The sequence below is a fragment of the Sus scrofa genome, chromosome 17 (assembly GCF_054392235.1).
Source record: "Sus scrofa isolate SSC_HxYL_T2T_F1_AM1 chromosome 17, Sscrofa_HxYL_maternal_Yorkshire_Landrace_v2.0, whole genome shotgun sequence".
NCBI classification, from domain to species: domain Eukaryota; kingdom Metazoa; phylum Chordata; class Mammalia; order Artiodactyla; family Suidae; genus Sus; species Sus scrofa.
Window position 1 is genome coordinate 43,144,400 of NC_139399.1, and position 22,797 is coordinate 43,167,196.

The 22,797-nt window shown below is 43.3% G+C and overlaps 1 protein-coding gene across 50 annotated transcripts in view; it reads left to right on the plus strand.

Moving 5' to 3' along the window:
* Positions 1–15,864, plus strand: part of TPX2 (TPX2 microtubule nucleation factor) — a 53,702-nt gene extending 37,838 nt beyond the window's left edge. For 26 of the 50 annotated variants that reach the window (XM_085003505.1, XM_085003496.1, XM_085003501.1 and 23 more), the window contains 7 exons: positions 578–794; positions 8,065–8,160; positions 9,197–9,373; positions 9,759–9,905; positions 12,583–12,694; positions 13,574–13,761; positions 15,365–15,864. In XM_085003505.1, the coding sequence (XP_084859631.1) occupies positions 578–794; positions 8,065–8,160; positions 9,197–9,373; positions 9,759–9,905; positions 12,583–12,694; positions 13,574–13,761; positions 15,365–15,475 (1,048 nt within the window). In that variant the 3' untranslated portion in view covers positions 15,476–15,864. The remainder of the gene's footprint in view (positions 1–577; positions 795–8,064; positions 8,161–9,196; positions 9,374–9,758; positions 9,906–12,582; positions 12,695–13,573; positions 13,762–15,364) is intronic. The other 24 variants (XM_085003514.1, XM_085003520.1, XM_085003525.1 and 21 more) reach the window with 1 other exon arrangement.
* Positions 15,865–22,797: the final 6,933 nt, after the last annotated feature.

A 22,797-nucleotide genomic window follows, 5' to 3' on the forward strand; every position in this document is an offset into this window, starting at 1 on the left:
TTAGGGGGACAGTTGCTATTTTTCTTGTCTTGGGAATTATGGCAGAGGTACAGGCTCTGCTCTGCATCTGTGATGATAGGTTTGAAAGTGGGAGTATGGACCTATCCTGGAGTATAAGCTAGTAAAAAAACTAATGCAGAGGTTAGGGTGGGAGAACTTAGTATGATTCCAGTAAGAAAGGTCCTCTGTGCTTAGTTTAGGTAGATCCCACCCTTTTATGGCTACCCAAGGAGGGAACTATTTTACAGCTATTACCTGTGGAGGGAACTGGAATTTAACTCGATTAGCACTGGAGCTTGTCTTTTGTATCCTTCATTTCTTCCGTTCTTGTACTTCTTTTGAGAAAGGGGAGCTTCCTCTTAAAGAGGAACCCCAGTCTTTAAAGTAGCAGGAATGTTAGACTGTCTCATTTATTCTTTGCTCTAGAGATAGAGATAATGGCTGTGGAGAGAGTTGAAATGTTGCTGTGTGTGATGGGTAATTTTAACGATTATTATTTTTCTAGTTTTGTTATTTGCTTGGTTTTCATTTCATTTATTTATTTATTGTGGTTATCACTTAAACTCTCACCTTACAGATACAAATTCAAAGCACAGGAACTTGATCCCAGAATTCTTGAAGGTGGGCCCATCTTGCCCAAGAAACCACCTGTGAAGCCACCCACTCAGCCTATTGGCTTTGATTTGGAAATTGAGAAAAGGATCCAGGAGCGAGAGTCAAAGAAGAAATCTGAGGATGAACACTTTGAATTTCATTCCAGGCCTTGCCCTACTAAGATCTTGGAAGATGTTGTGGTAAGAGTGGGGAGACTCTGCCTGCTGGCAAAAGTGTCCTGCTTATGACTGAATATCCGCCCACTCGCAAATGTTTGAATAGATACTGTAATCAGGGCATCATATTAAGAGCTGTGGGTGATAAAGTAACATGCCAGAGTTGGATTTTGCTTTAAGGAAACTTCAAGTCCATTAAGGGAGACAATGTAGGTATAAGTAATACAGTGAGACAGAAGTGCTCTAAGACAGATGACTGTTAAAAGTGCTATAAGAATTCAAAGGAAATAATGGTTTCTTCCAGTTAGAGGTTCAGGGAATGCTTTGTGGAAGAGGAAGCATTTGATCTGAGCCTTGACAATGCCTAGTAGTCATCCTCATCTTCCTATTGTTACTGTCATGATAGCTGACACTTTGACTATATGTGCCAGGCCCAGTGTTGAGAACTCTGGGTAAACAGATCAGCAACGCACTAGGTAAGTAAGTAAGATGCTACTGAATTGATAATGGTCTACAGTAGTGGAGTGATTGTCAAATCCAGCTGGTTCTCAGAATCCTCTGGGGATCTTACTACATAAACAGATTCCTGGGCCCACCCCTGGAGTTTTGATTTGTTAAGTGCAACATAGATTGATTAGAGAGAAGCCCGATGAAGACCTTAGTTTCTGATGCACAGTAAGCAGTCATGTTGTTAAATTGTTAACTATTGCACACTTACATTGTACTGAGTGCTTTTGTTGGTGGTGGTGTTTTTCGTTTGTTTTTTGGCCTTGCCTGTAGCATGTGGAAGTACCTGCGCCAGGGAACAAACCCATGCCACAGAAGCGACTCAGCTGCTTCAGTGATAGTGCTGCATCCTTAACCTGCTGAGCCACAAGGGAACTCCCTGTACTGAGTATTTTATGTAGATTATCTTATTTATTTCTCATAACAACTCTTAAGAGATAGGTTCTATTTTTTTTTTTTTTTTTTTTTTTTTGGTCTTTTTGCCATTTGTTGGGCTGCTTCCGCGGCATATGGAGGTTCCCAGGCTAGGGGTCTAATCAGAGCTGTAGCCGGCCTTTGCCAGAGCCACAGCAACTCGGGATCCGAGCCGCGTCTGCAACCTACACCACAGCTCACGGCAACGCCGGATCCTTAACCCACTGAGCAAGGCCAGGGATCGAACCCACAACCTCATGGTTCCTAGTCGGATTTGTTAACCACTGAGCCACGATGGGAACTGAGATAGGTTCTGTTTTAATCCCTACATTTCAGAGGGGGAAAGAGAGCTAAGCATTGTCTTATTATGCAGAACCAAGATTTGAACCCATTATCTCCTTAAACACTGTATCATTGTACCCTACAATGCTGTTATCATTGTATATTTTGGCAAATGCAGTTTTTGAGTTTGATGCTGGCTGTTTGCACCTCTCTCCCTATGGAAATTTCCAGTGATTTCCTTCAACTTTTGGATTCTAGAGAAGTCAAGTATAGAAGGAGTCACAGATGTATTTATTCTCTTCCACCCTCTTCATGTTTTAGAGAGGGAGACTTTGAAAGAGGACTGTGGCTTGCTCATGGGAACATTTTTAAACACTGGTGGCAGAACTGAGGTTAGATGTCTTAACTTCTGGTCTTGGACTCTTTATAGCAGAATAGACTGTCTCTCAGAGCCTGAATGCATCTCGTCTGTCTGCCCATGTTGTCCCCATCCCTGTCCCCAGTGCTGAAGCTCTCTTTCCATGAGTCCGTATGATATTTCTCTTGCTCTCCCACTTGGCAAGGAGACAACGGGGCTGATGAGAGATGGGCTTGGGCAGCAGTAAGACATGAGGCAGGGATGAAAAAAAGGGCTCTTGGGGCAGAGATAGCGTGATGAAAGCCTTGAGCTCAAGGGTGTGAAATGTGAACTTGGTGCCGACATCTAATGGGCAGTTGGGGCACCACGGAGGTGGATGTGGTGTCAGTGAGTAATTTTAGCAGTGATATTTTAGGGACTTGGGGAGACCAGCAGGCTTTTAAAAAAAATTTTTTTTTTCCATACTCCCTAAGATATAACATTGCTTCATGGTAATTTCCTAATTGCTCTGGGACAAGCCTGAGAACTTGTCCCAGGGCACGTGGGGCATGGCCTTAGGGAGAGGTACTCACCCCTAACATTCCATCCCATCCCATCGTATCCCCCAGCCTAGGCCGCTTTTCCTAAATCTGTCTCCGCACGTTGCCCACTTCCAACCATATATCACCTCCTGAGAGAGGACATCTCTCAGCTTCCTTTCGGAGTTATCCTTCAGCTCCACATTCTGTTGGGTTTCTTCAGTGCACCTGTCAAAATCAGGAAATAGTTGATTTGTTACTTTTTCATTGTCTCTTTTCTCCAGTAGAACTGTGAGCTCCCTGGTAATAGGGACCATGTATATCTGTATTGTTCTCTTCTGTTTCCCAGCACCTAAGCATCTCAGCCTAGGCCCTGCAATGTTGGATAACTGAGTGAGTGACAGTGTAAGCTGAAATGCACCAGCCTGTGTTAGACACGGGATTCAAATGGAATGAGGCACAGCCTTCGTGCTCAGAGCTTTCACAGGCTGGGGAGCAGACTGACATGGAAGCAAATAAGGACAGTGATACTAGTCAGCATACATTCACTGAACAATTACTACTTCTTGTAGATGCTGTGGACTGTGCAAAGGAATGCAAATGACAATATCCTTCCCCTCAAGGAGCTTATAACCAAAAACCTTAAAATAGCAAAATAAGAATCCTTCTCTGTTTGTAGAAATACAGTTTCCTTTTCTTTATTTTGGATTAAGCCCCTAGTTGGCTTTTTTTTTTTTTTTTTTCTTGTCTTTTTGTTGTTGTTGTTGTTGTTGCTTTTTCTTGGGCCGCTCCCGCGGCATATGGAGGTTCCCAGGCTAGGGGTTGAATCGGAGCTGTAGCCACCGGCCTACGCCAGAGCCACAGCAACTCGGGATCCGAGCCGCGTCTGCAACCTACACCACAGCTCACGGCAACGCCGGATTGTTAACCCACTGAGCAAGGGCAGGGACCGAACCCGCAACCTCATGGTTCCTAGTCGGATTCGTTAACCACTGCGCCACGACGGGAACTCCCTCCTAGTTGGCTTTGATTACAGTGGAGATGGGGCATGGCTGGACAGTTGCTACAAAGTTGATTTTCATAAATCACCTTTCTTGGAGTTCCCTTTGTGGCTCAACAGTAACAAACCCAACTAGTATCCATGAGGATGCAGGTTTGATCCCTGGTGTCACTAAGTGGGTTAAGGATTCGGTGTTGCCATGCACTATGGTATAGGTTGCAGATGTGGCTTGGATCTGGCATTGCTGTGGCTGTGGTGTTGGTCAGCAACTACAGCTCTGATTCAACCCCTAGCCTGGGGACTTCCATATGTCCTGGATGTGGCCTTAAAAGGATAATACAAAGCAAAACTTATGGTTGCCAAAGGGGACAGGTTGGGGGAGGGGAGGGATGGACTGGGTTTGGGATTGGCATGTACACACTGTGGTATACGGAATGACTGGCCAGTGGGGACCTGCTGTGTAGCATGGAGAACTCTACTCAATATTCTGCAGTAATCTACGTAAGACAAGAATCTGAAAAGGAATGGGTATATGTATAACTGAATCACTTTGTTGTATAGCAGAAATTATCATAACATTATAAACCAATTATACTTCAATAAAAAATAAATAAATTTATATAAATAAAAGATTGAACAAACTGACTTTGAAGGCCACTCTAAGAAAGACATTCCAAACATGTTTGGAGCAGTTGTACATTGTTGGGCTTGAGGAGAAGTCTCCCAAGGTATAAATTAGAGTCTAAGAGTCTTCAAGTCCAAGGTGTAAATTCTGTCACTCATGCTTACTGTATTCATTCAGCAAACATTTATTGAATGCCTTATGCTTACCAAGATTTGTGTTAGGTTTTAGGGATTGATGGAATTACAGTCTCTACTCTTAAAACACTCACAGTCTGGCAGGAGGAGATGAAGTAAAACAAGTGCAGTGAAGTTTTTTGTATGTCCCATAATAGACCATGTAAAGGGGAGAGTGGCATAAGTAGGTTCTGGGCATGGAGAGATCTATTGAAAGTTTTTCTAAAAGAGAAGGTGCTTTAGTGGAGCCTTGAAAAGAAGGGTTAGATGCTTCCAAGCAACCGGAGCATTTCAGACAGCACAAGCAAAGGTATTGAGATGAGAACCAGTGTTAAATCATTGTGGGTGGAGGGTGATGTGTAAAGAGGGGCAGGAGGTACAGCTGAATAGTCAGGTAGGGTACCAAGTTGTGAAGCACTTTGTATTTCTTTTTTCTTTTTGTCTTTCTTTTGTCTTTTTGAGGGCCGCACCTGCAGCACATGAAGATTCCCAGGCTAGGGGTCTAATCGGAGCTGTTGCTGCTGGCCTACATCAGAGCCACAGCAACGCCAGATCCAAGACGTGTCTGTGACCTACGCTACAGCTCACGGCAATGCTGGATCTTTAAACCACTGAGCGAGGCCAGGGATCAAACCCGAAACCTCATGGTTTCTAGTCAGATTCGTTTCCGCTGAGCCACGACGGGAACTCCACTTTGTATTTCATGCTAAGGAATTTGTTATACTGTTGTAGGTAGGCAATAGGAGCCATAAAACAATTTTAAGTCAGGAAATAACATGATCAGATCTTCTAACCATATAAGAAGATGCACTGGTGGAATGAGATGAGAAGCCCAAAGATTGTTAGAAGGCTGGTGGAATGGTCCAGGCAATAGATGATGTAGCCTATGGCATGTCAGTGAAGAATTAGAGAGGAAGCAGAATAGAGAGCTAATGGGGGCAGCATGTAGAAGAGTTACTGAGAGATGTCTTGAGGTTGTTTTTTGTTTTTCTCTTTTGGCCACCCTGTGGCATATGGAGTTCCCAGGCCAGAGATCAGATCTGAGCTGCAGCTGTGGCAATGCCAGATCCTTAACCCACTGTGAGGGGCCTGGGAGCGAACCTGCATCCTCCCAGTGCTCCCAAGATGCTGCCAATCCTGTTGTACCACAGTGGGAACGCCTTAAGGTTGTTTGGAGTTTTTTTTTGTTTTTTTTTTTTATCTTTTTGCCTTTTCTAGGGCCGCTCCCGTGGCATCTGGAAGTTCCCAGGCTAGGGGTCTAATCAGAGCTATAGCCATTGGCCTACGCCAGAGCCACAGCAATGCGGGATCTGAGCCACGTCTGCAACCTACACCACAGCTCACAGCAACGCCAGATCCTTAACCTACTGAGCAAGGGCAGGGACCGAACCCGCAACCTCCTGGTTCCTAGTCAAATTTGTTAACCACTGCACCACGACGGGAACTCCTGGATTTTTTAAAAAATTGATCTGTTCATACCCCTCATTCAGAACAATAGCCTAAGAAATATTATTTTGCATTTAGGGTTAATTGCCAGATTCATGATCGAGTGTAAAGTCCATGAAAGTCAAAAAATACTTATGGAACAACTTTCTAACATAAGTTAGTTTTGAATGATGTGCATAGTTTGGTACACATAATTCAGTCTGCAAGGATTTGAGATGTTGGCAGTGTTTTGGCCACAAAGGGGAAAAGATCTTTGGAGTAGTTCAGTGTATTAGAATTATGGAATATAGAAATTAAATGCCTCTTTTAATCTGCCCTCAAAGAGATGTGAGAGTTAACAGTTTGGTGTTCTTTCCAGATTTTACTTTCTATTCTTAGATTAATTATGTATACATTTTAAGGGAGTTCCTGTTGTGGCTCAGCGGAAAAAAATCTGACTAATATCCATGAGGATGCGGGTTTGATCCCTGGCCTTGCTCACTGGGTGGTTGATCTGGCATTGCCATGAGCTGTGGTGTAGGCCGCAGACGCGGCTCGGATCCTGTGTTGCTATGGCTGTGGTGTAGGCCAGCAGCTGTAGCTCTGATTCAACCCTTAGCCTGGGAACTTCCATATGCCGCAGGTGTGGCCCTAAAAAGCAAAACAAACAAACAAATAAATAATGTATACGTTTAAAAAACCCAGAAAAATAATATTCTTTGTTTTAGCAACTTGTCCTTTCCTCCTCAATATTATGAACACTGTTCTATGTCAGGAATAAAGATTTATTTTTTTTTGATGTCTGTATAATATTCCATTGTGTGGTTATACTATAATTTAAGAAGCATTTAATTTATTCTTGATAGATAATAGGGTTATTTGCAATTTTTTATTCTTTTTAAAAATGTTATATTGAAATATACCTGAAAACTAAACTGGAGACCAAATATTAGAGGTGTAATGTTGGGTGAAAGAGTATGACCGTTTAAGGATTTAATAACTAAATTCCTAAAAGGTGTACCAGTCTGTACTTTACCTAACTCCGTGTGAGTGGCCACTTCTCTTCACATGCCAACCCAGTACTAATCAGTCTTTAAAATATTAGTCTTACAGGTCAAAAATACCTTTTTTTTTTTTTTTTTTGGTCTTTTTGTCTTTTCTAGGGCCGCTCCCGCGGCATATGGAGGTTCCCAGGCTAGGGGTCTAATCAGAGCTGCAGTTGCCGGCCTATACCACAGCCACAGCAACTCGGGATCCGAGCCGAGTCTGCAACCTGCACCACAGCCCACGGCAACACCAGATCCTTTAACCCACTGAGCAAGCCCAGGGACCGAACCCGCAACCTCATGGTTCCTAGTCAGATTCGTTAACCACTGCGCCACGACGGGAACTCCCTGGAAGTCCTTTTTGATTTTGTTGTTTAGTGATTAGGGCATTAAAAGGGAGAGAAACAATAAAATATTGACATTTATTTTCCGTTGTGGTGAGTTTTTCATAAATACCAAAAAAGGTTTTTTGGGTTTTTTTTTTTCCTTTTTAGGGCCACACCTGCAGCATATGGAAGTTCCCAGGCTGGGGTTGAGTTGGAGCTACAGCTGCCGGCCTATACCACAGATATAGCAACTTGGGATCCAAGCTGCATCTGCGACCTACACCACAACTCACCGCAGCACCGGATCCTTAACCCACAGACCGAGGCCAGGGATCAAACCTATGTCCTCATGGATACTAGTCAGATTTGTTTCCACTGAACAACAGTGAGAACTCCGAAGTGTATTTTTATTGACTATACAACTCAAATCATGTCTTTGTAATTTGCATTGGTTGGAGTGCTAAATACACACCAGTCTTATTTGGGTAAATAGCAACATACCGAAGTACTAGCTTTTTAAAAAAAATCCTGATATGTGAACATCTAAGTTAATTAATCTTAACACACAGTCTAGTAGAGATTGTTCTGGAACATCTAACTGAATTGCTTACTCCTTCCAGGGTGTTCCTGAAAAGAAAGTACTTCCAGTCACTGTCCCCAAGTCACCAGCCTTTACTCTGAAGAACAGAATCCGAATGCCCTCCAAAGAAGATGAGGTGATTCCCTGGGATGGGGGTTTCTACCCTTGCTGCATAATCAATCTAGGCATTATTCTAATTTCTTTAAACTTAGTGGAATTCAAAAGCAGTCACTCTTATCTGGACTAACAATGGGAATGAAGCATTTGCTCATTTTTTTTGCTCTTCAAAGAGCAAAATAGTAAGGATACGAATCTTGGCTTTCAGTGGTAACTGGTTGCAGCTTATTTAGGTTATGTTTGTTTCTATTGCATTGAAAATTAGCCTATTGTTATAACATGGAATAAGAGTTGCCAAACCTATACTTTGTTTTGCTTGAGCTATTGTCACCATTCAGTGAGAGACTTTTAAAATTCATACTAAGCAGTTAACATCACCCTGTCCTATCTCCATTAGCAACCCAGGGGTTGCAAAGTTGGCAGTGTGGTGATGGTTCATGAAGTTGGTATACATAAACTGTCATTGATCAGGCTAGTTTCTTGTTACATCTCCCATTTTATCTATAAATATCCAGAGTTAGGGTAATTTTATAGCAGATCTCAAGCATAAGCCTTTTTATAGGTTCATTTGAAACTAAAATACACAGTAATCTTATGCTACCAGCTTGAACCCAAACAACTTACTTGGTCCTATTCTGGGTTTGGCAACTAGAAATAATCTCAGTCACATGTTTTAGTGCACTCTGGAGGCTGGGTCAAAGAAGAGGTCAAGGTATATGCTTGGCTAGTACCTTTCTTCTGTTCTCACTTTATTCACACTCCTTGATTGTTTTTACAACCTTCCTGTGAAAAATTTTAGATTCTTTAGTAGTAATTGTGTTAGTTTTATCAAGTGCTTTCACATCAGTCTCACCCCTGTGAGTTGGTAGGTGACTTAGTAGGTTGGTGAGTCAGTGGGTAGCCCTCTTTGATGGGAAAGAAAACTAAGACATCTAAGAGATTGAGTGACTTGCCTTAATTAATGACCTTGCTCATATAATGCCCTCTGACTCCACATTCTGAGGAAGTGAGAGAGAGTGAGGAATCTTGTTTCTAACTTGCAATTTTTTCCTTAGGAAGAGGAGGAGCCAGTAGTGATAAGAGCTCAACCTGTGCCATATTTTGGAATGCCTTTTAAGCCCCAAATTCCAGTGGGGAGAACTGTGGAAATATGCCCCTTCTCTTTTGATTCTCGAGACAAAAAACGTCAGTTACAGAAGGAGAAGAAAATAAAAGAACTGCAGAAAGGGGAGGTAGGTGTTTCCATTTTTTGCAAGCAGCAAAATACTATTCTTTGATTCCTTAAAGGTAATCTTTTATGTTGCACATTTAACTATAAAATCACTGACTTCCTGTGATCCCTAAGAACCTTATGAAATATAAATAGGGCAAGTAATTTAAATAATCCTTCTGGCATAAGGAGGTTAAGTGATTTGCCCATGATCATGCTGCTAGTTATTGGCAATACTGGGAGGAAAACCTCGATTTCCTTTTGAACTCATTACTCTTTCTGCCATACCATGCTTCTTTGAAAACTGGCCTTGCCTATTTTCAGATTCATCCAGATATTCTGGAGCAGTTGCTGCTTTCTGGCCAGAAAGACCTTATCTTAAATCTTAACATCTTCTTTTCTATTAGGTGCCTAAGTTCAAGGCACTACCTTTGCCTCATTTTGACACCGTTAACCTGCCAGAGAAGAAGGTGAAGAATACAACCCAGGTTGAGCCTTTCTGCTTGGAGACTGACAGAAGAGGTGCTCTGAAGGCACAAACTTGGAAGCACCAGGTGGGGATAGGGAGAGCGGCTAAAATGTGAATTGCTCGATTGTTGGTTTGTTGCAATAAGTAGACCCACAACCCTGACCTTCATCTGGGAATTAATCCACCAGATCATTTCTGGGGGTCTCACTGTAATCAGGGATCCTCAAGCTTTTTCTACAAAAGATTGGATACTAGGTATTTTAGGTTGTACAGTTTACATATGGTCTTTGTCACATGCTCTCTGTGTGTGTTTCTCTTTAAAGATATAAAAACGATGTTTAGCTCAAGGGCTGTACAAAAAGAGTTTGCAAGCTGGATTTGGCCTGCAGGTCTAAGTTTGCTAATCTCTATTTTAAGTGATCATCTGGGGAATTCGAGAACAGATAGGCCTTTTTTTTGCACAAGGAGAGTTTTGAAGATCGTATTTATTTCATCTATTAGAAACCATGTGAGAAACTATGTAGTGAGAATTGATTCTCAATATGGTGTGTCATTTTCTCAACATGGTATATTGTTTGCTCCTTATAGTTGACAGGTGGTTAAAAACAGTTAATTGATTGTTGACTGGTTTAATTGGGATCTAATTCTGCCCTGTCTGGAAAAAAATTCCCCTGAATCCCTAAGTTTGTCAGTATTGATATTATCTCTTATTCTAGGCTTTGTCCAAAAGAGGCTCTGGCCTAATCTTTGTAGAAAGTTAACCCCTCTTGAAGCCCAAGAGATATAATTGGTTAAGTGACTAAATGTAGACTCCTTGTTGGCATTGTTCTCTAGGAAAACTTAGGACTGTTGCTTTGGAAGTGATAATGAATCTTTCAAGGACCATGACATAGAATGTCTGTGTAGAGGTTGTTTTCCATAATAAAAATTTTTTCTTAGGGAGTTCCTGTCATGGCTCAGTGGTTAACAAATCCAATTAAGAACCATGAGGTTGCGGCTTTGGTCCCTGGCCTCGCTCAGTGGGTTAAGGACCCGGTGTTGCCATGAGCTATGGTGTAGGTCGCAGACGCGGCTCATATCCTCTGTTGCTGTGGCTGTGGCGTAGGCCGGTGGCTACAGTTCTGATTAGACCCCTAGCCTGGGAACCTCCATATGCCGCAGGCACAGCCCTCAGAAGACAAAATAATAAGTAAAGAAAAAAAAATTTTTTTCCTTAAAGTTTTTCAGATATACAGTAGTATGATGAACTTCCATAAACCTGTCACCTGGTTCTCTAGTGATCAAAACATGGAAAATTTTACTTCATTTAACTTACACCTATTTATCTCTTTACTGGACACTTCTACCTACACAAGATTACTTTGAAGCAAGTCCTAGTTGTCATCTCATTTCATCCAAAAATACTTGAATGTGTATCTTTAAAAATATAAGGTTTTTTTTTGGGTTTTTTTGTTTGTTTTTTTAGGGCCACACCTGCGCCATATGGAGGTTCCCAGGCTAGGGGTCAAATCAGAGCTGTAGCTGCCGGCCTACACCACAGCCACAGCAACTCGGGATTTGAGCCACGTCTGCGACCTACACCACAGCTCATGGCAACGCCAGATCCTTAACCCACTGAGCAAGGCCAGGGATCGAACCTGTATCCTCATGGATGCTAGTCAGGTTTGCTAACCCCTGAGCCATGATGGGAACTCCAAATATAAGGATGTTAACACTTTTTTTTTTTTTTTTGGCTTTTTTAGGGCCACACATGGGGCACATGGAAGTTCTCAGGCTAGGGGTTGAATTGGAACTACAGCGACTGGCCTACACCACAGCCACAGCAACTTGGGATCTGAGCCGCGTCCGTGACCTATACCACAGCTCACAGCAATGCCAGATCCCTGACCCACTGAGCGAGGCCAGGGATCGAACCCGCATCCTCACTTATACTAGTCAGATTCGTTTCCGTTGTACCACAATGGGAACTCCTAAAATATAAGGATTTTAGAAAATACCACAATCACACTTTAAAAGATTGACGGTAATTCCTTAATAGTGACAAATAGTCAACATTCAAATATCCCCAAATCCTTCACTTTTAAACAGTTGAATTGTTTATATCTGGATGCAAAGTCCATATCTTACATTTGTTTGATAAGTCTTTAAATCCCCTTTAATCTATAGGCTGCTCTACTTGCATTTTATTTGTTGAATAAATTGGATTGTTTGTCCTGTAGGTTTTTATAATCTGGATTTTGGTTATTGTATGTCCATGGTGTTGGTCAATATGCTCCTCTATCTCCTATATTTCCTATAAATGAGTAATTAGATATAGTGCCTTAGAAAATACCACAATCACACTTTAAAAGATTGACGGTAATTCCTTAATAGTGACAAATAGTCAACATTCAAATATCCCCAAATCCTTCACTTTTAAACAGTTGAATTGTTTATATCTGGATGCAAATTCTGGTTAGATTCTTTTGGGTGTTGGAGGGGGAGAATACAGATGATCACATCAGGTGTATATAATGTCTACTTATTTATCTTTTGTTGTGTTAAGATAGGCCTTAAGAGTATCTTAAAGATACTTTCTAGTTCTCAGTGGGTTCAGATGTTGTTGGTCTGATCTGCATAATGTAAAGGATTTTAATTGAGATTTAGATCAAATCACCTGCTGTCTTTATCACTGAAATAGATCAGAAACCTTAGAACTGAGTCATTGAGGTGTTATGGATATTTGTGTGGCTGCTTATCTGACAGATTTTTCTTTCTAATAGCTGGAGGAAGAACTAAAACAGCAGAAAGAAGCAGCTTGCTTCAAGGCTCGTCCAAACACCGTCATCTCCCAGGAGCCCTTCGTTCCTAAGATAGAGAAAAAATCCCTTACTGGTAATATTTCATGGGTTCTTAGGGGATTGGGGCAGAATTGCCAGACTTCCTGGGACTCAGTTGTGTCAGTACCATACTGTGTTAATCAGAAGCATTTGCCCATAGAGGATCTAGAGTTTTCTCCCTCTAGATCTTTGTTGAATCCAGCAGCCATGTTGATTTGTAGAATATGTTGGGGTCAGATTCACAGAATGAGAGCTTGGGCAGAGGCAGCTGGCATTTCAACAGTTATACTTTCTCCTGCCCAGAGAGGAGCAAGTACGTAAGTGAGGGAGGGAGAGCCAGGACCTCTTTCTGGAGTCCGCTGAAGCAAGTCTTAGGTAGAAAACATTTGATTCCTTAAGCACTGGGGAGCATGTCAGAAAAGTGGGATTCTTCTAAATCTGTCTCAAATACTGTGTAGTGGTTGTTTTTTTTTGTTTGTTTGTTTTTTTAATAGGGCTGCACCCGTGGCATATGGAAATTCCCAGGCTAGGGGTCCAATCGAAGCTGTACCCACCAGCCTACACCACAGCCACAGCAATGCTGGATCCTTAACACACTGAGTGAGGCCAGGGATCAGACCCCGTCCTTATGGATGCTAGTTGGTTTTTTATAGCTGAGCCATGATGGGAACTCCTCACTATGTAGTTTTTGAGCAAGCCACTTCATCTCTGTGCATCTTGCTTTTCTCCTAATTAAATGATTTCTAAGGGCCCTTCCAACTCTTAAAATGTTAGGACTTTTGTACATGGTTCACACTGCCTTTCTCCCTGTTGGGCTTCCTTCGTTCAGAGCTCAGCCTTTCTGTCGCCTTGCATGTCTGTGCCACTTGCTGGATCTATGGCGCTAGGTTTATGCGAGTCCTTGTGCACCAATATTCTCTCTGTCTCTGCTCAGAGGGCCTTTCTGGTTCTCTAGTCCAGGAAACTTTTCAGCTGGCCACTGAGAAGAGAGCCAGGGAGCGGCAGGAGCTGGAGAAGAGAATGGCTGAGGTGGAAGCCCAGAAAGCTCAGCAGCTGGAGGAGGCCAGGCAACAGGAAGAGGAGCAGCAGAGGCAGGAACTGGCCAGGCTACGGAAAGAATTGGTAACTGGGCAGTGTGAATGCTGACTAACCCATGCTTATGTCTGTTTAATCTATACCTTGCCTTGTTCCAGAAAGGATCTAATGTGGCTTACAAGAATGCATCAAGGATGAGTGAAAACGAGAAGTCACACAAAGCAAGGGTGGTGACAGAGTTGAGATGTGAAGGAGGCTAAAGCTGCGTACATTGTGATCCATGGATCTGCTAAGTTTGTGCCATAATCGTGGCCTTTTTAGGAACCAGCATGTCAGTTACAAAACTCACAGTGGTCAGGAGATGTAAATAAGCTAGTTATTTGAAGAATACATTTATCCTTGACACTATATTCAGTCAGAATTTCTTCCAGGGGCCTTCATAAGGAGGACATCATATGCTGTAACTGTGCACAGTGGTACATTCTTTAGCACTCTTTCTTTTTTTTTTTTCCTGCCACACCCATGGCCAGGGATTGAACCTGTGCCACAGCAGTGATCCAAGCTGCAGTGACAACACTGGGTCCTTAACCTGCTGTACTACAACAGGAGAACTCCTATAGGACTCTTTATTTCACTTATTTTTATTATTTCCTTAAGGCCTAAGAAAATATGTTTTACAATTAGAATACATTGGTAGGGGAAGGACATGTGTGACAACTGGCTTTTCATTTTCCTCTTAATACTTGAGTCAGGTTCCTTGGAATTATAGTGTGTATTGGTCCAGGTGGCCCTCCATGCTAACACTAGATGATTTAGATATTAGTCTTCCAAAAAGAAAGCTTAATTCCCATTAACGACCCTTTCAGTAGAAGGGCAGCAAGCCACATTGACTGCATTGATGAGGAAGAAGACAGTTTTAGCTGGAACTTCATATGATTAATAAAAGAAAGAATCTAGAAATATGTAAGTTGTTGAGGTTTTGCTCAAAGTGCTAAGCCAGCAGCTGATACAGCTGTTGGCAGGGGCGACTGGTCACAGGAAAGCTCTAGGGACAAACTATTAAAGGGACTAGCTTCTCAACAAAATTCAAGCTACCATTTGCTGATTGGATGAAAAAAAAACCACAAAAAACCAATACAATCCTTAGTCAGATAATACAAAATCAGCCTCTTTAATAGCTTCAAGTGTTTTGATTTTTCTTCAGTGCTCGCATTAGTGCTCCACTAACCTGGCTTGATTCAGGGTTGATTTTAGATTGCCAAAAGGGTGGGTGTGACCATGCCTTCTCCCAGCAACCCTTCCTGGTTATTGGCTCTGTTTTTTCGGTTCATGCTTTTGGTGAATATTAAGACTCAGTAAACTTAAGATTGTACTCTGGCAAATTCTTCACATGTATCTTGTCTCTGCTGCAATTGAGTATAGTCCTCTTATACCCTCGTACTGAACAGCCGAATTGGAGATAGAGACAATCTGAGGGTCCAGCAAGATCTGAATAGAAACCTGCTTGGGCTCTGAAGCTCTTGTGCTTTACTGCTATACTGCATTGCCGTTTTTTACCCCTCTTTCTTTGAATTAGTGACTGGAATTTGCAACACTATGCAAAATTTTTCTCCGGAAGAAAAATAAAAACGTAAAGTGTGGTTCTCTAACATCCTTATCAGTGGTAACTACATATTTTTTCACTCTGCAGGTGCACAAGGCAAATCCAATACGCAAGTACCAGAGTGTGGAGGTCAAGTCAAGTGACCAGCCACTGACCATGCCTGTATCGCCCAAGTTTTCCACTCGATTCCACTGCTGAACTTAGCTGCGAGCTGATGCCACTTGGGAACCGGAGCTGCTCCTTCCATCAAACCAGGAGGCTTCTTTGTCACGGGGGCATGGAGAGAACCCATTTCTCCAGGCTTTTCCCTACCCATGACCCACAGAGTATGCCGGACAAGTGTGGACTCCAGTTTCATTGAAACTTGTTTTTCCTGTGTTATTGTGGCTAATAGTGAGACTCACCTTATGTATGTCTCAGCCGGACTCCGTGTAGTCATTTCCTTTCAACCGTCAGTTGCCCTTTAATATGGGTCTTAACTCTGACTAGAATTTAAAGCCCTTGCATTAGTACAGTGTAATTTCTATTGCCCTTGCCCCTCCCCCCTTTCCTATTTTAATCAGAAAATAAAGATAGTTAAATACTGAGATAGGATTTATTAAGTCATGGATTAAATGAAGAGCCATCAGTAGTATGTCAGATTCTTTCCTCTTGTCTGTGCAAGATGAATTTAGAGCTAAAGAGCCCTTCTTTATGAGGGAGGAATCCTCGTAAACTGCCAGATGAGGCAGACTTACTGGAGGAACCTCACGGCGGCCATCGGTGGCTTCAGGCAGAGCCGCTGTGCAGGCTTGTTCTTCTCTTATTGGTGCTGATGATAACAGGGAATGCTGAGCAGTGCACTTTGAAGTCCTCCAGTGACCTGGACTGGAATAAATAGGTTTGTCTTCCCTCCCTGATTTTGTTATTTGATGTTTTAAATCTGTCAAGCCCCTCTGGAGGTCACATCTTATTGGGGAAGTGAGTACTTTGAAAGGAGCTAGGGGCTTTTTTTTTTTTTTTTTTTTTGTCTTTTTGCTATTTCTTTGGGCCGCTCCCGCGGCACATGGAGGTTCCCAGGCTAGGGGTCGAATCGGAGCTGTAGCCACCGGCCTACACCTGAGCCACAGCAATGCGGGATCCGAGCCGCGTCTGCAACCTATACCACAGCTCACGGCAACGCCGGATCGTTAACCCACTGAGTAAGGGCAGGGACCGAACCCGCAACCTCATGGTTCCTAGTCAGATTCGCCAACCACTGCGCCACGACGGGAACTCCGGAGCTAGGGACTTTTAAAAGCATAGCCTCTATCCTTAAAGGAAAGTGCTTTGTGACTTTTTTTTTGGGTCTTATGTCAGAATATCCTTCCCTATGTTGTTAACTCCCTCCTAGGAACCACTCTGGAGGTCTGTTATGCCTTCAAAGTGTGTTTTTTTCTCATCTGGTAAACTCTTCCATATAAGACTCAGCTCTGGGAGTTCTCTTGTGACGAAACAGGTTAAGGATCCAGCACTGTCACTGCAGTGGTTTGGGTTGCTGCCATGGTGCAGGTTCAGTCCCCGTCCTAGGAACATTCACATGCCGCAGGTGTGGCCAAAAACAAAAAAAATAAGCTTTGGTATCATCTTTTTCATAAATCTTTCCTTGACCATTTGACCTCATCAGGTAAGGATGATAATTTCCTACTTTTTTCCTGGTTACCTCTTGCTTTGGTTTTTCTACTTCTCCATCTCTTGATCCCCTCTCTGTGTCTGTCCTTTTCTCCCGCCCATGTATCAGCAGTTCTCTAACTAATTGACTCTTACTCATATATTACCACCTGGGACCATTTTTTCATATAGTTTGTCCATTTTTAGTTTTGGTGGTTTCAAGCAGAAGAATAAATCTGGCCCTCAAGTTGGGGCTTTTAGAAGAGTGGTACTGAGAATTATGGACCTATGGAGTCCGTCCACTCCATTTGCTCCATTCTGGATTACTGCCTAAAGACACACCCACGTCAGGGTGGTAACGCGTGGTGGTCTCTGAGAGGCAAGAGAGAGTGTGTTACTTTAGACCAAATAGCTTTTAAAATGGAGATGCAGACATCCATTGTCTCTTACTTCCCAGAATGTCTCTCAGTTTCCCAGTGGCTGTCTACCTCTCAGTACAACCTGTCTAGTCAGTTCTTTCTTTCTACACCACTTCACATGACCTTCATTTTTCTAGTACAGCCTCCCATTTCTCCTGAAACTCAATCTTTGCTTTTCTTTTGCAGAGAAATTCAAGTTCTTTATCCCTTCAGGCCTTGTCCAGGAGGGAGCTTCTCTTTCAATTGTCAGAGGCTACCCCAGAATTTTCCTAAACAAAGAACATGCCCTCCAATAGGAATTTACTGAGTTCTGAGAAATCGGGCTGCCACACTTTGTTTGGCAAGTTGCAGAGCTCCTAGCACCTGCAGACATGCAGATTGTTGGAATTTCTGCAATACCTGAGAAGGACTGTGTTTTTAGTGTTGGGTTGTTTTTGTTTTTGTTTTTTTGCTTTTTAGAGCCACACCCACGACATATGGAGGTTCCCAGGCTAGGGGTCAAATTGGAGCTGTAGCCGCCAGCCTACGCCAGAGCCACAGCAACACCAGATCCGAGCCGCGTCTGCGACCTACACCACAGCTCACAGCAACACCAGGTCCTCAACCCACTGATCGAGGCCAGGGATCGAACCTGCAACCTCATGGTTCCTAGTCGGATTCGTTTCTGCTGCGCCACAACGGGAACGCCTTGGTGTTTTAACTTGTTATAGTTTCCCATTACTAATAGTCTTGTGCTGATTAATTAATACAAGGTCATCGTTCACTTTTACTTTGATCATTTTGTTCTTATGTAATTGCTTTGTTGCCATCTTGACTGCTGTTTTATTCCTTACCAGTTCTTTTCCATAGAATTTTGTCCTTAGAAAGTAGAGCTTGAGTAGTAGACAGGCTGCAGTGGCAGTTGCTCCAGCATTGAATAGAGGTAAGTCTAGACTTACACAATTGTAACACGAGATACGATGTAATTGAGTAATGTGAGACAGACAGATAAAACGCTTCAGGAGTTTAGAGATTCTTGGAGGTGAGATTGCAGTTCCTTTGGGGCGGGGGACATGCTTGCAGCATGCAGAAGTTCCTAGGCCAGGGATTGAACCTATGCCACAGCAGCAACAACACTAAGCTACCAGGGAACTCCGTTTCTGCAACCTACACCACAGTTCACGGCAATGCCGGATCCTCGGCCCACTGAGCAAGGCCAGGGATCGAACCAGCAACCTCGTGGTTCCCAGTTGGATTTGTTAACCACTGCGCCACGATGGGAACTCCAGCGTTTTCCTTTTTTTTATAGCAATGAGATTGTAGTATTATGCATTTCCTTTAATGTTAATTTGTTCTGTAAGTGTCGCACTTCATTCAAAATTCAAAAGCTACAAGTTCAGTTCCCACCCCAGATAGTGCTGCCAAGTATGTTCCCTTGCAGAGATGACTTCACCTGCTCCCTTTTGTTTTTCCATAAATAATGTCATAATTTATACTCTGTTCCTTGCTCTTTCATATGTTCTGCATTGAATGATGTGGTTCAGGTGCTACCTCAGGTGTGTACTAGCTTTCTGCCTGGCTGAAGTATGAAGCTTCTTATGAGAATCTAGTGACCTGAAGGCAGATGTCCAGTAGTGATGTCCAGTTCCTCTGTGTGATGTCCTGGGCTAATGACCTGAGGTCCCAAGGGCTTGAGGGCAGCTTGGCAATACCCAGTCTTTTAGCTCCCCCTGGCTTAGCTGAGCCTTGGGGGCTTATTGGCTTGAGTATCCGGTCGGACCTGTATATCCCCTTCGGTAGCTCTTGACATGCTTCCTTTTCAGTTCCTTTCTGAATCTTGACTGCTGGAGAAGTTCCTCATTGCTGAGAGTAGCAGTTAAAAAAGCTGTCAGCCACGTGGCCGGGCTCCTATTTCTGCACAGCCAGGCTGAGTTATAGCTTGGTGGTGTGGATCCAGGTAGGAGTCGGTCAACATTCTGAATCCTGAGCTGCCATCTGCCTTGCAGCCTGCTGGGATGCTCAGTTTAGACAACATATAAAGTTTCCTGGGTATGGGACAAACCCAGGCCTATGGAAAGAGCAGGAAGGTTAAAGTGTGCAGTACTTTGAGCAGTGACGAAGGCGTAACCACGGAGCTGACATGTTTGCTCCAATGCCAAGAATTCCAGGACAATTTGTTATCCAGCTAAAGCCAGTGTAGTTGCTATAAAAAAGAAGCCTGGGGACAAACACTTTTTCCTTGTTTTTTGTATTCCTGCATACCCACTCTACTTTCTGTAGCAAAGGTTACGGATGTCAAAACCAGAAATACCTCATCGTGTTTGCACTTCTCTTTCTTGCAAGAGAATAAGAGGCTGGGCTCACGTCAAAGCATGACTCTTAAGCACTGAAGGTTATCAGCAGCTTCCTGAAAGGGCTTGACAAATGCTGACATTTTACTCCGAGAAACTATTGTTGCAGGGGCTTAGGAAAATACTAGGTTTTGTCAAGAATTATTTCACCAGACTGCCTAGCCCTAAAGCATCAATTGCCTTCTCTTCTTTTCTTAAAATTTTATGACACAGAAAGGAAATAAAAACTTGGCCTGTCTGATCTGCCTAAACCCATGTCGTTTGGGACTGGTATCCCAGAACCTCACAGGCAGGTGTATGAATGGGCTAAAAATTGTTGCCTACCTTATTTTGGTACCAGTGATATTCTCAGGACTCCTTTCAGGAGCAAGGGTGGGAGATGTAGTTTTCAGTGGGTCAAATACTAAACAATGAGTAGTTGTAAAATACAATAGGAAAAGCAGTTTGGGGCAGCATTGTTACGCTTAGTGGCGAGGAGCGATGAAAAGTCAGTGGCCTTACGCTGACATACTCCCTAAAACTTTAGTGTGTTTTTCTACAGTGTAGAGTTTTTCTGACATACAAAGTATTCCTTTTTTTCATTTTGCATAGTATTAATGCAAATATTTTTCCCGTATTGTTGCATACTCTGAAAATACCAATTCTAACAGCAGCATATTGTTCCTGTGTTCTGAGTTTGCTTCTCCCCATTGAAAAGGTTTGTTTCGCAAAAGATTTTTCTAGGCTATTTATAGGACAGATTTCTTTGTCCCCCTAATGTATTATGTCTGTCTCTAAACTTTAAATGGCTGTTTCAAACCACTTAGTCAATCTTTGTAATTCAATTAAATTATTAAAATGTAAGTCCCTCCCAAAAGCATAGTCAATGACGACATTCTGGCATACACACTTGCACACTGGAAAGCTCTCTTTGGCCGACCTGATGTCAGTGTAACTGGCACTGGTGCCCAGCAGAAGAGTTCACCGGCATTTAGCAAAGCCTTTCTGGAGAGAATTCTAGGTATGTCGTTTTAAAGTCTTGGAATTCTACATCTTAAGACAGACGTACACGGGGGGTGGCTGTCTCAGAGCCTGGAGATCAGATTTGAAAGGAAACGCCCTTTGTCTTTCTTAACTCTAGCTGGGCTGCGGTGTGTCTTGGGAAGAGTAGAGGCAGGGAATATAATCCACCTCCTGGCACTGGCACACCGGCTGACCTTTAACAAGGCACTCCCTTTTTCTGGACCTCAGTTTCCATATCGTCAAAGAGGTGACTGAATGAGAAAAATAAATAAGGCTCTTTCAGCTGGAATGTTTTCAGCTTTTTTCCCCCGACAATTTGTTCTAACCACATTCGTCCTAACCACATTCGTCCTAGTTTGACATTTATATTTTTCTATAGTCAGCTGCTCCGTCACTGCAAGAGGGCACCCCTAGCAGGCTAGATTTCTATTTCAACTTAAATGAAGTTATGCTGGAGACCAGAGTGCTAGCTCTTGAGGACTTTCCAAGGGTTGTTCTGGAAGAGGAAATCTAGCCCACATCACTCCAGGGGACTAATCCCTGAATAATGTCCTCTGACACACACACATATTTTCTGATGTTTCTCTTGACCTTGGAACCAGTTAAAGACTGTACAGAATGCTCAATGAATTCTGACAGACTCCAGCAAGGAAGTCCCTCCCATCCTTGGCTTTTCCACGATGTGAGGTTGCTAATAGCGGGTTCTTCAGCTGCTAGAGGCAGTTTAAGGACGTCTCCCCTCGTCTTACTGCTCTTCTGTTTCTCTCCGCTGCAACTCAGTTTTTGTGATGTTTATGGTCAAAGGGACTTAGACTCTTTTTGTTCTGAAGGTGCACAAAAATTAGTGGCTTGAACCCTAGATTGGGAGAGTGGCTTCTGGTTTTATGTCCTTGCACATGTCACATTTTCTGGGTCTCAGTGTCTTCCTGGTAGAAATTAAAACAATGTTTCTGGAAAGGACCATTCCTCCAGTTCCATGGATGAGAATTTGCTCCTAGCTTTAACATGGCCCCAGAGCACTCTGGGAGCACAATGGGCACTTATTCATCCCTATTGGACAGTGTGACTCAGTGTGGCCCTGCTTGAGTCACATATTCAATATTAATTGTCAGTGGGTGTGTGTCACCAGGGGTTGCCAGAAGCCCCTGCTGTTTACTCACAAAGCCAACAGCCTGACAGGACAGGGCCAGCAGCTGCTAGAGTCAGCAGCCAGCGAGAGGAGCAGAGGCACTCCTCAGGAAGGAGACTCCGTGGGAGTTTGTGCAAGCAGAGAGGTGAGGGATTTGAGCTGACCTTACAGAAATCGCGTTCTTATTGGTTGGAGGTGGATGTCTACACTGTAGGCTCCCTGACTCTTCGTTGCACATTATTTGGATGGACAACAGGTCTCCCAACTCAAAAGGTCTCTAGGGACCAGGGAGCCAGCAGCCATTCTCTTGTGTGAGCCTCAGCACCCAGGGCAAAACAGAGCCCGTGTGGAGGAGAAAACACACCTCCCCTCCAAGCTCCCTGGCATCATATTTGTGCAGCCCGTTCATGTTACCCGGGAGAGCTGCTGAGTTGGTTGAGTAGGTGTTTATCCCCTTAGCCAAGACTCCATTACCAGAATAAAGACCGAAGGAAGAATGCTTTTCCATAGGTCCTTCCAACAAGTCATATGGCGGAGGAGGAAACTGAGGCTCAGAGTTTAAGTTACTTTCCCAAAGTCGCACTGCTGGTAAATGGCAGTCAGAAGTTGGACCCAGCATAGCCCAGCAGCTACAGCTCCGATTAGACCCGTAGCCTGGGAACCTCCATATGCCAAAGGTGCGCCCCTAAAAAGACAAAAAGACCAAGAAAATAAAAGAATTTGGACCCAGGTCTGTGCCCTCAAGGGCCCTCTGCACCGCACCAGTTGCAGCCCTTGAGGGGATGGGCATTCTCAGGAACTCCTGGAAGATAAGATAATTGACACTTGATCACAGGGCCCCTTGGATGAAGAAGAGATTGTTTCTGTCACTCGCCAGGGCCAGCAGCTCAGGACCTCGGAGCAAGTTTGGGCTGGAGTCCTCACAGAATTCTTGACGTTGCTGTGGGAAGCTCCAGCTATGCTCCCCAGATGCTCAGAGCAGGTTCTCTCTCTAGTTTCACCCAGCAGGCA